Source organism: Enhydra lutris, unplaced genomic scaffold (genome assembly GCF_002288905.1).
Source record: "Enhydra lutris kenyoni isolate GAN:26980312 unplaced genomic scaffold, ASM228890v2 scaffoldscaffold23, whole genome shotgun sequence".
Lineage (NCBI taxonomy): Eukaryota > Metazoa > Chordata > Mammalia > Carnivora > Mustelidae > Enhydra > Enhydra lutris.
This window is the reverse complement of record NW_019154107.1, coordinates 25,644,081-25,659,534: the sequence shown is the minus strand read 5'-3', so window position 1 is coordinate 25,659,534 and position 15,454 is coordinate 25,644,081. Positions and strand designations below refer to the sequence as shown.

The following is a 15,454-nucleotide window of genomic DNA, read 5'->3' as shown; positions in this document are numbered from 1 at the left end:
AATATAACTCCATTTCTAGCATTCTCTATGCTTTTTCACGAAAGCTTCCTAGAAAATCTTATAAAGAACAGTGTGATAAAAAGAGAGTATGTGCCAAATGCAAGGTACCATTGTTATAAAGTGAAATACTACTGTTAACTAGAAGTGACTTGTTAATGCTAATATAGCTTGCTGTATTTTTACCAGATATGGATTTGTAGACTCTCCCCCCAACACCCCAACCACATCATGCAAGCAGGAAAGCATGAAATTTCAAAATTGCCTAACATTAAAAAATAAGTCTCTTAATTTATTTGCATTCTAAAATAGAGCCCTTCATCCCTTTTTTTTCCACATAAAACTCTACTTAGCAATGTACAAGATTTATCAAGCCCATGTAACATTCCCTTTAAAATCTTAAGTTCAATCACTATTTGTTTTCTACTATTATACTATGTTTTGGCAGCAATCGTTTATTGGTCTGTCATTGCAGTAAATGCAACTTAACAATAAACCAGTCTGACATTTTAGGTCTTGAAGATACATACCATATATATTTCTTTAAAAATAATCATACTTTTGTAAGCAATACTTTACAGTAGACACCTCAAAAATCTACCATAGATGTTGAAACTTAAAACGAGAAAAATTTAAGTTCTAAATCTTTATACATATATATCCAGATTTCTATATATATTATATATACAGACATAAGTATATATAAAATATATATAATCAGATTTGAAAAATGAACAAAAACTGGGCACTGTACATAAAGTCTCTTTAAAACTCAAACAATAGAAAACTCTTTAAACATTAAACAATTTTAATAAAAGTTTCTGTACAATGCTAAGCAGTTTTATTTACACATAGAAAATGTAATAGGAGTAGTGTTTGAAATTACAGAACTCCTTAAAATTTCAATGGCAGGTAAATCTGGAAAAAATAACAGCATTCCATTCACAAATATTTTCAAGCAATAAATATGTATTTATAAATAGTGTAAATTTACATCAAGATTAGAAACAAAAATCACAAATCTGAAGTTTATTCCTTAGTCTATGTGCAATCCATTATCTTTGTGACTTGGCTGTTAATTTTTTAAACATTTTATTTAGGAACCAAAAGTGTAATAACCGTCATGGTTTCAAAACAAGACAGAAAAACATAAAAGCAGTAAAAAAGTTCCTTACCTAACTTTTCACATTAAAAAAAAGTTGACCAAAGAAAGACTTAAAATTGCTAACTACCTTACAAAGAAATGACCAGCTAGGCTAATATTTTTTTTCCAAGGAAAATTCTGAAGGGGAAAAGATAGATGAAAACCAATTCATCAGCCCAGAAATAGAGAAATATAAAAGAGGTTGTTTTCAAGTCAGTAGTCTGTATGATGTTGCCAGTTTTGTCAGATATATACAAAACATGGAATTTATTATTTTTTTCTGAAGTACAGCTGATCACTTTGTGAGAGTCCTGGAGTAGGAGCAGTGCTCTCCCCTGTCCAGTTGGTTGACACTCCGCACTTGGAAGGTTGCAAGACACAGTTTTCAGCCAGCAGCCTTACGAGATAGCTACAAAAACCAGTGGTGCAGAACTGAGTTACTTCCTGAATAGCAGAAAAGGTCTCACTTAATGTCCATGGAACAATATCAAGATGAGGAGGATGGTAATGGAGGAGCCTGAAAATAAAAGGTATGTTACTTTGGCACACAAATGGTTAATAGCATTTCCTAGCTCAAGGCTACAAACACCGTCTGCTTATGAAGGTGGGGAAGGAACAATTCTCAAAAGAAAGTTTAACAGCCTGCTACACAATGTCAACACAGAACCTCCCTTAACTACTGTCTCCCCTCTGGCCAATTTTCCTAAGGGTCCGAGGCCATTATTCTCCTCAGTGCGCCCACATTTTTCTGTACTTCCCCATTAGTTAAAAGCTCTTAGGATGTTATTAGGTTGACCATTTTTTAGATTGCTTTAAAAAAAAAAAAAAAAGGCTTACGGAAAATGGTTTCATAAATCAATTATAATTTCATTAGTGACTGGCTTCAGAAGCTTTCTCAACGAGATAATATATTTTGTTTAACATATTCCGGATAATTTTCTTCTTCTTGAAGGAATCTTAAAGACCACTTAAGTGAAACTAGGAGCTAAATTTCAATAATTCGGTTTTTGATCATATATGCAGAGAAAAGTACTGGAGGAAATCAACAATTCATAAATCGTATTTGTGTTTCTATTCATGAAACTATTGATGTGCTAGAGTAAAATGCTTCCATCTAAGCATTTGCTGCTTAAAATTAAAAACTGTGTAATATTTGTAAGTATACCTGAGCTTCATAAGGTTATATAATGTATTAGGAAGTTAAGCTCCATCAAATATTCCCATAAGGTTAATACTTCTGGCAAGGACAGAATTTTAAATACATATAATTAGCTCTAAAAGCAGAATTCTATTTAAGACCACACTTACTGAATCATTTTGTGGACACTACTAACCCTATGTACACATTTTATCAACTGATATCAAATGGCATAAAGGATAGGATAGTGTTCTAAAAGCACAGAAAGATTTTAAAATGTAATTATGGTGACATCATTTAGGCTTGGACTCACCCAGCAAGAAAACTGAAAATGAAATATGCCAATTTTATAGGCATAAACACTTGGAAGTGAAGGAGAGGGGAATGATATAAGTACTTCCTCATGTAGTATCTAACAAGCAAAAGGAAAATTTAAATATTTCATTACCTCCTACTTATCAGGTGGCAGAACAAACACTGCTGCTTCCCTATCCAGCTAAGTATGTACTCACATGCTGATTTCACTTACTAATGTAAATTGGTCATAGACTTGCATCAGGTCCTCCATTTTATACTGTTCTAGCACCACAAAATTTTCCAGGTTTCCGCTTGTTTTTCGTGCACAATCTTGGCAATGCACTATGTAGGTCTTTCGAGAATTGCTCTCATTTGTGACAAAAAGCAGATCAAAAACCTCCACCTATTTTATGCAAGAGAAAAAGAGTTCAATAGAGAGAATGGTATTTATTTATTGTACTGTTTTAGTATAACCATAGAATTCTACTTTACATGGAATTGTGGACAGTGATCTCTGGTTAAGAGTAGGTACTAACACAAACATGGCCATGTTTGAGAATCTTTAATAGACCAGGTTTATTTTGCACCAAACCCAAAGTGGTAATGCAAATGACAAACCCTTTACAACCGCTCGCAAAAGCCTAATTTAAAAGTTGATCAAGGGGGCATCTGGGTGGCTCAGTGGTTAAGCCTTTGCCTTTGGCTCAGGTCATGATCTCAGGGTCCTGGGATCGGCATCGGGCTCTCTGCTCAGCAGGGAGCCTGCTTACCCCTCTCTCTCTGCCTGCCTGTCTCCCTACTTGTGATCTCTTTCTCTGTCAAATAAATATAAATAAAATATTAAAAAAGAAAAAAAGTTGATCAAGGTCAGCCAGTTTTTGTTTTAAATCTGAAACAATGGTATACAATCAGAAGAAAGTGATTGTCACTTTCCATTTACTTCTCTGTAACAGTACTCATCACAGAGCACTGGGTGTGGATAGTGGTCTTCTCCCATAGACTGAACTTCTCAAAGATGACTATGTTTTACTCACTTTTGCACCTCCAAAACATAGCACAGAGCTATGCTCAAAACACACTCAAAACACACTCATTGAATAAATATAATCTGATTTACTACAGACAAGGAAACTGACAGGTGAGCATTCAGCTATAAGCCTCATGTTAAGGAACAGGCGTATAAGCAAAAGGTACATTCATGAGTATAGCATGATTTTAGAAATAATACCTCTACCTTTTACAGAAAGACTGATGAGCTGCTATGGTTCAGGTGGGATAAAATAACACTAAGGGACAGGAGTCATTCTGAAATTCTGAAAAGTTTATTCATTCATCTCGGTTTTTTTCTGAGGTTTAACAAACCTAACCACAACCTATCTGATCTCTCAAAGATTTAACTTTGCAGGTTGCACAACATTAAAACAGCTGATGGAGTCAATCATTTCAAATAAAAGTCAATGTCTGAATACAGAATTTCAATGTTTGGAATGGATCACTGATACCCTTGGCTTTGGTGTATCCTTGAATTTATTCAATGACAGAAACCTCTCATCACCTCCTATTTTCTTTGAACAGTGTGTTAATTAAAATCCCAGTGTTCACGACTCTATCATTACTATCAGTAGGCAACAACATGAACCTGGTGACCTGAGCCAGACAATTTGTGAGCATTCTTCGACCTGTCCCTCACTTCTGCCATGTAATGAGCTGTCTTGTGGATTTTACCTTCTAAATATTTTTAAATTCCTCTCCTTCTTTAATACTCCCATTGCAATCTCATGTAGGCGTAAAGATAACAAATCTTTCTTAAAACCACTGCAACAGCTTCCTACCTCCATTTTCTCCAATCACATTTCTCTTTCAAACACATATCCAACATGGCTGCCTGCTCAACATTCTTTTGATGGCTTCAACGACCTCAGAATAAGTATCAAGTTCCTTAAAATCATTTGAGATGCTCTGTAAAGGTTCCTCCCACCTAGACTTGTAGGTTGAATTTGTATAGTCTGTATTCCAGCCACACCAGACTACTTACCCTTTTCCGAACAAGCCATTTCATTTCCCATGTTGTGCCTACAGCTAGCTCATAATAACATTCGCTCCACTTCCAATTCTCATCACTTTTTAGCCCACTGAAGTCATACTCATCCTTCAAGGATGTTAGTACTTTGGGGAATTCTTATGCCAATACTAGAAGTGAAAATTAGGTCATTTTCCCCCTCGGTGTTATCCCAACAGTAAGATCCATTCATTCTGTTGCATTCACCACAGTCCTACGTACATTATAATTAGTTGTTTATAATTTGTCTTCTCTGAGTAGAATGTAAGCTCCTTCAGAACAGGTATTACATTAGTATTTGTTACTGCTTCTCTTGCAAGCCTTGGCCACAGAAGACTGACCAATGTTCTATGAACTGCACCAGAGAGGCTGAGCATTAATCTGCCTGGAGCTATACTGAACTACATCCAGTTTACTTTCATCAGCTTACATCTGGATTATTCCCAGTTTAAAATCTCAAGACTAAACTTCTTGATGATTATCATTTGTTAAACATCTACCAGATAAATGACTCTGTCATAATTACTTTAAGAGTCAATTCACTGTTAGTGAAATGGTAAGTCATGAGACTAAATTTTAATGTAATAGCTAGGTAACAAGAAAATAACAAGATTGAATATAATGCCAATTTCAGTAAGATGCAGGATAGGAGTATAAGTATTCTTTATAAATTTTATAGACTTACAAATTTATAAATTTAAAATAAAAGTAGCCAAAGAGAAACCAAAAGTAGAGAGTTAAGAGGCTTTATAGAACAACGCTGGACAACAATAGTTACTTACCTCACAAATGCTACAGTAATGCGCTGGTTCTTCTTTTGTCCGCCCATGCCATATAATCTCTTTTCCTGCAGCAATGAGAGCTTCCCTCAATGTCTGACATTGCTTCAGAGTTCTCAGAAGACAATACCTATTATGGGGGAAAAATTATTTGTGACCAGCAACAGAATATTGTAGATCTTTAGCATCAAAGATATACTCCTAGAGACTTGGTTCTAGTATCTGCAACTTCATCAATTTTTTTTTTTTTTGTCAATTTCTCGGATAGTCTCTTATTTAAAAAATAAGGCCAATGCTCAGCAAGTCTGATGACAAAATTGTATCACTTAAAGTTGAAAATTAATTGATATCTGAATATCAAAATACAGTGATCTTAATATAAAATACCTGACTCCTTGCTTAAATAGAAGTTGCTAGATTTGGCTCTTATTTGGGCAAGTCAATTTAACCTCTTTGCGAGTCAATCTCCTCATCCTTGACATAAGGGGTCTAAATTCCAAATCTCAACTGCTATGATTCTATTAAGGCAGGAAGGCACATTATTTCTGTCAGCACTACCTAGACACTCAGAAACAGCATCATCTTGTACAGCTGCTTTTGAAAAGTTTGAGTCTATACACAGAAAACTATACATTTAGCATGACACAAAATTGGTTTCACTATAGCGTTAAAGAGGAAAAAAGACATCACTTGATTTTAACTTGAGGATAACATAGAATCTTTCATTTATATTAACACAAGTGAACTCTTCTTATAACTTATACCTTTTCTAAATTCATACTTATGATGCTAACAATACTGAATTCTCACAATTTGTGCTGATTTTCCTACAGTCTGCTGTCATTACTTGAACTTGTCTGCTAAAGTCTCTTTTACTCTCCTGTGAATTAGTGGCTCAGGTTCTCCATTTGAAAGAGAAGTTGGACTAGATGATCTCTAAGGCACTTTGCAGCTCTAAAATGCAGACAACGAAAATACCCTAAAGAAAAGGAAATGAGTTTAGCAACTGACTGCTAATTGAGAGCAAAGTTTTTGTCTGTTTTATTTGTTGCCTAGGACAGTGCCTGGCATATAGTATGTGCTAGATAATCATTCAATTACTTACAAGTAAAATTTAAAGCTTGATAACAGCTTATTTGATTTCTCTGAATTTATATGTCCTTGCTGTTTTCCTAAGTTACAAGGTTAAAGTATTGGTACTTATCAGAACCCATGTAAATTAAGCCAATGTAAAAATATGGACCTAAAATATATGTAAACCTGTTAATTTATGTAACAAACCTTACAATAGCAACTTTACAGTTAAAAAGCAGATCTTTTCAGTATCATAGTCAAAGAACTTCGCTCTTAATCTGGCTTCAGCAATTCTTGTGTTTAACTTATTTAAAAGCAAAATAATGCTTCAGACTGTGGTTTGCAAGTCAAACACAGGACAGCTGTGTTTGGGAGGAGACGTGTCAGGGGAGGTAGCAAGCAGAAAGTCAGATCATGGCAAAAAGAAGAGCGAGGAGACAGAACTCGAGACTATGCCACCAACTCCTGAACAGTACCTGCTCCTCCCTTTCCCCTTTCCTGTGTCACACACAATTCACCTCTGAAGCCACTGATCTTACTAAACAAGTTTGCCAAGCCGGGCTTCAAAACGAGGTCTCTTTCATAGGAAAATAATGCCTAAAACTTTGCAGGTACCTTTGGAAGATTTGCACACTCCACTATGCTCTCGTGTGAGCAAATAAAGAAAAATAATAAAATAACAAAGTACATGAATAATTAAAAGTAAGAAACAGGAGGCATGGTATGAAGTGCTTCAGACATGTTATGCCATGCAGACCTCTCAACAGCCCTGTCACTCTTATCTCCATATCTTACCAATGAGCAAACTAGGGCTCAGGGAAGCTCAATTTGCCTGATGTTATGAAGCTAATTTTTTTAAGTGGCTGGGCTAGGGGTTTGGGAAAACAAAATGTTAAGCCTCCCCTCACTAGCTCACACTGTACTCTCTTCTTTCTGGTCTCTTTTTACCTGCCTGATCCCCCTTGTCTCTTTAGAAGATGAGATTCTTGAAGCTCTATCAGCACAGTCTGGTTTTGTGGTTCTGGGGAGCATTACTCCACTCTACTCAGCGAATGAAGTTTTATCTCCAATGCTATGGGCTACTTTGGCAGTTAGATGTAGTTTATAACTCATAGCTCGTTTGGTAGTTTTATCCAGAAGAAGGCAATCAGTATGTATTTTTTTCCTACAAACAATAAAGGATTAGAGCCAGAGTTACATTAAGAGTAAATACTAAGCCATGAATATGCTGCTTCTGGGATCACAGCTCCAGAATTTTTATTTTGTGAGATACTGGAATCTTAAAAAATCTTCAGTCCAACTAATGTCGTCTGACAACAAATAACCAAACTGCGGTTTCCCCCTTGCCCTTTGGTTTTTTTCCTTAACAGTAAAATTTTTTGTTTCTTCCCATTTCCAAAAGGTAGCAGTTGGAACAGAAGGAGAATTGAGAGAGAGAGAGGCTCTTTTGGAGCCCACAGCAATAAGCCTGTCCTAGAGGATGTGATTCAACTGAAGGGTAGAGAAAAATAAATAGAAAATAAAAACATTTGGGGAAAGGATGCCTAGGGAAGACACAGATACTATTCAGGACTTAACAGTCATCTGGTTCTGCTTTTAGGCCTTGGTTTTACGTGAGGACAACAGCTGAGTGTACTGAAGAGCTAAAAACTAAGAGTCAAACAAAATCACTGCTGCCATTTCCTCTTCCCTTTAGTTTTGCTGAATTTTAATAAATTAATCTTACAGCAATTAAAAATGCAACTTATTCAAAACAAAATAATAAATCACTAGCAAAAAGTATAAAAATGTAGAGGATAGAAGATGCTGTTTTTAACAAATGCATTTTAGGAACAGGGTCAGAAATGATTTTAGGAGCTAGAAAAGCAGGAAATTCTGTGACTTTTAAGATCAGTATGGTTTCAGGACCCTGTGTTTAGCTGTGTGGATGAAAGACTACACAAAAAGGCAGGGGATATTAAAGACAGCTCTGGCTTGGAAGAAAACCACAACAAAGAGGCTGATTGAGGGCATGTTATACAGTAGAATCTAATCCACCCAAAAACCCATCTGCAAAGATGGAACCTCAAGAGGGATGGAATTTTAGTAAAACAGCTTTACACAGGGGATAGAAATGCAAATATACTTGGAATAGCAGAATAAGGAAACTGAAGATAACAGGACAAATAATTATGAATAATATCATAAATCAATACATTGGGCAAAAGATAAAGTAATACCATGAATGCTAAAAGGAAGAAGTTCACCTTCCACTGAGGGGAGATGGGAAATCACAGAATTTCATAAAGAAGCTGTTAATTTAGATGTGAGGAGAAGGAGAGGTGGGAGGAACGCATATTCCAGGCAGCAGGAATGCCATGAATAAAGCTAGTATGGGGATTATTCAGGGAACAAACAACTGTTGCTACAAGATTTTAATCTTGGGATGTTTCTGGGGTAGGAGAATAAGGGAATAAAGCTAGTATACTATGTCGAAGTGAAGATAACACTGGGGACTACTCAGACATTCCAGAGGCAACTTAACTAAGTTCCCAAAGTTAGTTCCCAAACACCAGTGTGGAGACAGATGAAACATGGGTTAACTTGATACAACAAGTCTTTATGGTAACAATCTTAGCCACTAAGCAGCAGATGGGGTACAAATTGAAGTACACCAAGAGGTGCCCTGCCTTGACCAATCTCTCTTACTAAAGAGCCATCCAGGAAAAGTGAGCCAACATGTAAGCCCCTGAAACACACTTGCCACCTGTCACCAGGGTTTCATACCCCTACAACAGTGAGTGTCTAAATGTCAGTAAGACATCTAACAGTTTCATTGAAACCAACCACATGGCTGAAAATCAAGGTCTCAGTCAATGATAAAATGAGTTAAGAATTTTAAACTCTTGGATGGAAAGATCAAGCATGAAAGCAAATGTTACCCATGAGGATGCAGAGTTTTAGAACTTTTAGATTTTGTTTGTTCAGTGTTCTCATAAAGCACTGCATATTTAACCCAATGGTGTTTCAGAAGACCCAGCCTCAGGACAATAGCATTAGGATCTATACTAACTATGGAGTGGTCTTCATGGCCATACCCTCTTAATCAATTATTAGGCCAACTGGACATTACCACAGAGCTGGAGTATACCTCATTTATCCATTAAAAAATGAGAATCAAAGGGAAAAGGGAGTTAATAATGAATAATTTGCTTTAAGGTATATCCAAAACCTCTGTGCTTATGATAAAGGTTTTATTATGTAAATAGGGTAATAATCTATAATATGTACCAAAAAAGGGAAAACAAAGATGTTGTTAGTTTTAAGAGCTCTAATCTAGTCTAAGATGTCAGGGGCTTGCTTGATCAGAGGATTCATCTAGGCCACTGTGAGAGAGATTTCCAGAGTTCTTCTCATAGAGCTCTGAATTTACCTGTTAGGAACAGAGACTAGAAATCTATTTTATCAAGAGTCTCTGCTGATTTTATGATCAGGAAGTAAGAACCAGTGCAAACCTCTTACTTCATAAGTGATGAAATTGGAAACAACGTCTAAAATTTATAGCATTATTCTTCAATAGACATTAGTATTATACCAACTTCATGAATCACATTTTTATGATAAAAGCCTTTAAGAGACTATAGAAAGCAAGCTTCAGGGGGGAGATAAGAGCAGATTCTAGAGCTAGATTGCTTGGGTTCAAATCCCAGCTCCACACATACTTCATATTCTCTGTGCCTCAGTTTCCTCACTGCAAAAAGAGGACAACTATTACTGCTATTATGAGAATTACAGGTGTTATATAAAATGCTTAAATTACTGTCTGGCAATTAGTGATCAGTATTTAAATTCAACATGTCAAATTCTTAAACTGTGTTAAAAAAAATAATTAGTAAACCGAGTTTTTTTTAATCTGAAAAAAATTGTGCAATGAATGCCAACTATATATAATTATATATATATAGTTATATATAACTATATATATACATATATAACTATATATATATAATAATTATACCAAAAAGAACATAGGACAGATTATTTAAAAGGTGTTAAGTCCATATCCCATGAGGTCAGGATTTCTCACTGGAGGCACTACTGTTATCTTGACGGGGAAATTTGTTGTTTTGAGGGGTTGTCCTGTGCAGGGTGGGATGCTTAGCAGTACCTGTAACTTCTACCCACAAAATATCCACAGTACCCCTCCCGTTCAAATCTTGCCACTGCCCTATGTGCCCTGAAGAAGGGGGGTCAGGGGAGACCAACCTACCCACAGTTGAGAACCACTGCCCTAGGTCCATGAATATTATACCTGAAAAACAGAAGATGACTGAGGTTTCTAGAACTAATATTAGTATTAATAATTATAATAGCTATCATTTACTGCTATTAACTGCTATTACTAATTATTACAGCTATCATAGTGCTTCCTCTATGCTAAGACACATATAATACTTACACAAGGTGTATGAGAAAGATACCATTATTAGTCCCTTTTCTCAGGAAAGGAAACAAAGGCTAGTAAGTTTGGTGATTTGCGCATGGTCCCCACTACCAATAAATGGAGCAGCTGAGATCTGAAGGCAGACTGGACTCCCAACAGCTACACAGTGCTGCCCTGCCTGTAATAATACCTCACTGAGATATCAAATAGCATAGAGCCTACGACTTAGGAAAATTACAAAGGAAAAGAAAATAACAAACATATAATGATCACATATACACGAAAGGCACAGAGAAGTATAAAGCATTAATACTGTGCATATAAAATGGCACATTTAAAAACAGATTTTAAAAGAGTGCATTGTAAGTGGTCAAAAGTATGACAAAATGATATGACAATAACTTAAGTTTGTGGGGGATGGTTTTCAATGGAATTGATACTTCTGAAATTTTAGAAAATTTATTTTCCAGTACTGGCTTATAAGGTATTAGTGTATTTAGAATGTATATTAACTCAGCAGATTACAGGGAGATTGATAAGAGAATGTATATTCTGAAAATTAACCTTCTACTCCTCAGCATACTATCTGATATGCTCCTCCTAAATCTGAGACTTCCTAACATTGAATTTTTCAGAGGAAAATGGGTATTTGGCATTCCGTTTTTGACATTTGAAAATGTACTGAACTACTTACCATCACAGCAATTTAAGTGAAACTAACAAAGTAGGTGGTGGTGGAACCAGTTTCCAACGTATTAGGAAAACATACTATCATTACATTAACTTGCTAACAGCCCAACATGATTGCAGCAATTTATACCATATTTGTTAGACTTCGCCTTATCTACTATTGAGATTAAACCATTCAACTGCATCTAAAGGAATCTAAGTATTGTGAAAGCCTGTTATCTACAGGGAAATCTAATCAGTACCACGAGTCTCCAGAGCTTACTTGCTACACTATCATTTGATTCCTTTTCAAGGGTCCTGTTAAAAGGAATATTTCAATGCTAAAACGTAACGAATATATGAGTCTTATGAAAGTGAAGTTAAAAAGAGACTGAGCACTATACAGGGAGAAAATGTAGGCCACAGCAATGCACCTCAAATATTTGAAAATGGGAATCAAGAATTTTCGAAGAATGAGGTTTCTCTTAGCTCAACTAGTTTAAAATTAAAACCAGAGAGTAAAAACTGTATACTATGATGAAGATGGATAATCAGCATCAATAATCTCCCCACCCTCAATTTTAGGTTTTAAAGTGCCTAATTTAATAAAACTTCATTCACTCAAGACCTACTAATGAAAATACCTATGACATAGTTTATACTGGAGCAGGATAGGCATTTACTTAAAGTATGTTCAATAGTTCTCAAAAATGTACAACCCAAATAAAATTTTGAGAAAACAAATCCAGAATGTGGAACTCTGTATGAAACAGAGGTATGCTGTCCTACAAAAGAAAAGAAAAGCAAAGCAAAGAGAAGAAGAGAAGAGAAAAGAAAAGAAGGAAAAAAAATCATGTAAAAAGACTTAGATTTCAAAGAGACTGAAGACACAATAATTACATACTGAATTCAGTGTGAGCATCACAGGGGCTGGTGGTGCAGGGAGAGATAAAAGCTATAAAAATGCATTTTTGCATAGTTGGGGAATTTCAAATGTAGACTGTTCATTAGCTAATTACTATTGAATTTCACATTTTTTTACATGTGTTAAACAGTACTGTGGTTACACAAGAATATCTTTATTCTTAAGAGATGCAGGTTGAAGCATTTCGGGTCATGTCATAATGTTTGCAAATTACTTTTACATATGGCTCAGCCCAAAAAGTGTGTGCATATGCCTATGTGGAGACTGCTAAGTAAATGTGACAAAAACCTATCTGACAACTCCAGGTGAGGTTATATGGGCATTTACAGTACTAGTCTTTCACTTTTGGTAGATTTTTAAAATTACAAAATAAAAAGTTGGAGGAAAAGTATAAACAAGTTTGGGAGTGGGGGCATGAAGCAATGCATTAAATGCAAATCTGACATATTTTAAAGGAGAACAGGGTATTCATATGGAAAAAATGTCACAGTTCAATGAGTTAAAGGTCAGTAGCTTTACATTTAGATAGTCTTTCTTAATTCATTTCTTTGTATAGGCATTGTTCTATTTTTAAAATAGCTAATGGTTCAGAAAACTTAACAGCCAGCACCTTAGGAGGGTTACCTGCCAGCCAGGTGAAAGCTACAAATGTGTGTACCAGACTCCTTTTCACAGCAACAGAGCCATGCAGACATCTGGCTACTTAACAGAGATCCCCATTACAACATCACAGGAGGAATTCAAGTTCTGCATGTCTGACGTCCGCCAAGCTGGTAATCACTCCCCACATCTACAACATTTCCTCTCTTCTTCTATTACCCCCAGTTCATCAACAAGTATAAATGTCCCACTGCCTACCCAAGGAAAAGCCCCACTGGCAGACCTCTCTCTCACCTCCACCACCCAATCACCCTCTAACCTTTGTCCCTCCTCTTATCTGAACTGCGTCAACTACCTTCTCATTTATTCTTCCAAATCTTCTGCCTTCCATTTATTGCTGAATCTTGCTGCCAAGTGATCTAACATGCAAATTTGATCATTATTAAAAAGATTTCAAATTCTTTTTATTTTTTTTAAGAGAGAGCGAGGGAGTATGCAAGCATGCTAGGAGTGGGAGGAGAGCAGAGAGAGAGAGACAATCTTACGCAGGCTCCATGCCCAGCACAGAACCGACCTCCGGACTCCATTTCAAAACCCAAAGGATCATGACCTGAGCCAAAATCAAGAGTTGGATGCTTAACTGAGTCACCCAGGCACTCCTAAAAAAGATTTAAAATTCTCAAGGCTTCCCACTGGTGGCTGCTGCCAATGTGAAGTCTACCTGAAATTTTTAGCATCCTAAGTTTAAATCTATACTCTTCAACTAATATGAACAAAGTAGGGCTTAAACCTAAAAAGACACTTAAAAGTTTGGCTAAAGAAGGAGAAACGAAGTTTGCTTATAACATATGGGGGTATATGGAATAAAGTCCATGTTCATTTAGACAGTTAAAGGAAATCAAAAGAGAAAGTTACTCACTGAGCTTCCAGTAAAATTCTTCTAAGGAGTTAGGCTGTTAACTTTTTAAGTCAAGGTTACTGCATTATGAAATGAAGGAAGTAATAATCAAGATAATGAATATTCTTTTGACTCATGCCAATGCAAAAAGTACTTGGAAGAACGTGAAGCAGAGAATGAAAATTAGTGTATTTTAGTAAAACAACTAGGATGTAGAAATTGAAAGATTACCACATGATTTACTCAGATAAAGTACTTAATGGAATTGCAGGACTCTGAAAGACCCAGTTTGAACCTGGGAAGTGCAAAGAAAAAAAATCAAGAGTAATGTTGACTTGTTGAAATAACAGGTAATAACAGGTAATTCGTTCTCAAAATGATAATGAGGAATTAGCAGGGGGGCAACAGGAGAGAACATTGCTCTCCCATTATTAAATCACTCGGTGCCAACATAGGTACATGATCTATTACTACACTCCCACAAATTTTTCATAAATTTTGCATAAACTCACTTGGTGCTGAAACTTGACCTGTGGCTTTTTCTAGTTTTTGCTTATCTCATAACGGTGGCTGTGTTTTACTGCAGAAATATTAATGTGTTTGATTCTAGGATACTGCCATAGACCTCACTAGAAGGACAAAATATATATGCACTGTATTTCTTTTCTAAACCCGAAGAATTCTGGATACCAAACCACATTTGGCCTATGGGGTTCAGGATAATGGACTATGGAGGTACATACTACTGCTTCTGTGAGGCCTTTCCTTAATGTTCCCCTCTCTCAGAAGTGCCATCCTCTGTGTTCCCCCATTTTTAAAACCAGTATCTTCATAAGCAAAGATCCCGTATTTTAATTCACTATTTCCCCATTTATTATAAGTGGCCTGAGAAGTGATCAAGTCCCTTTCTCCCTCAGCATAGTATCACACCACAAACTCAGTTCACAATAAATATGAAACAAATATGAAAGCATGAAAAGAACTGGGTGGAGCTGAATGTGTGAGTGGATGTAAAGGCACAAGGTAAATTTCATTTATGTTGTTTCTGATTAATAATTATGAAGACCCAAAAATTTACACATGGTTGATTCACAGTATTTAGAACTAAAAACAGTAATTCAGGAGTTTAGGAAGAGGACTATTTTGTATATGTATCTTCTCCATTCCACTTCTTACATGGAGCTGGTAATTTTTTTCTTTTAAAATAGCCTACAATTCACATGTTCAATATATACTGAGTTAATGCCTTACTTAAAGATAATTCAAACAAGGAGAAAAAAGGGGGGCAGTGTAAAAATTACAAAATAGAGTAGCAAAAATAATGGAAAATTCGAGCACACATCTAAATGCAGTATTGGGTTGTGGGCTGACAATGTTAAGTGGGGGTCAGATCTGAGGTACAAATGGGAGATTTTAAAGAAAGTTTGCATTTGTGCCTTTAGTATGTTTAG

General features: G+C 35.9%; 1 protein-coding gene across 8 annotated transcripts in view; it reads right to left on the bottom strand.

Moving 5' to 3' along the window:
- Positions 1-436: 436 nt before the first annotated feature.
- The window catches only part of LOC111150336 (lysine demethylase 6A), a 203,904-nt gene continuing 188,886 nt past the window's right edge, over positions 437-15,454 (bottom strand). For 5 of the 8 annotated variants that reach the window (XM_022507787.1, XM_022507789.1, XM_022507792.1 and 2 more), the window contains 3 exons: positions 5,418-5,544; positions 2,809-2,979; positions 450-1,658 (listed from right to left, as the gene is read on the bottom strand). In XM_022507787.1, the coding sequence (XP_022363495.1) occupies positions 1,629-1,658; positions 2,809-2,979; positions 5,418-5,544 (328 nt within the window). In that variant the 3' untranslated portion in view covers positions 450-1,628. Of the gene's footprint in view, positions 1,659-2,808; positions 2,980-5,417; positions 5,545-15,454 lie in introns of all 8 variants that reach the window. The other 3 variants (XM_022507788.1, XM_022507793.1, XM_022507791.1) reach the window with 1 other exon arrangement.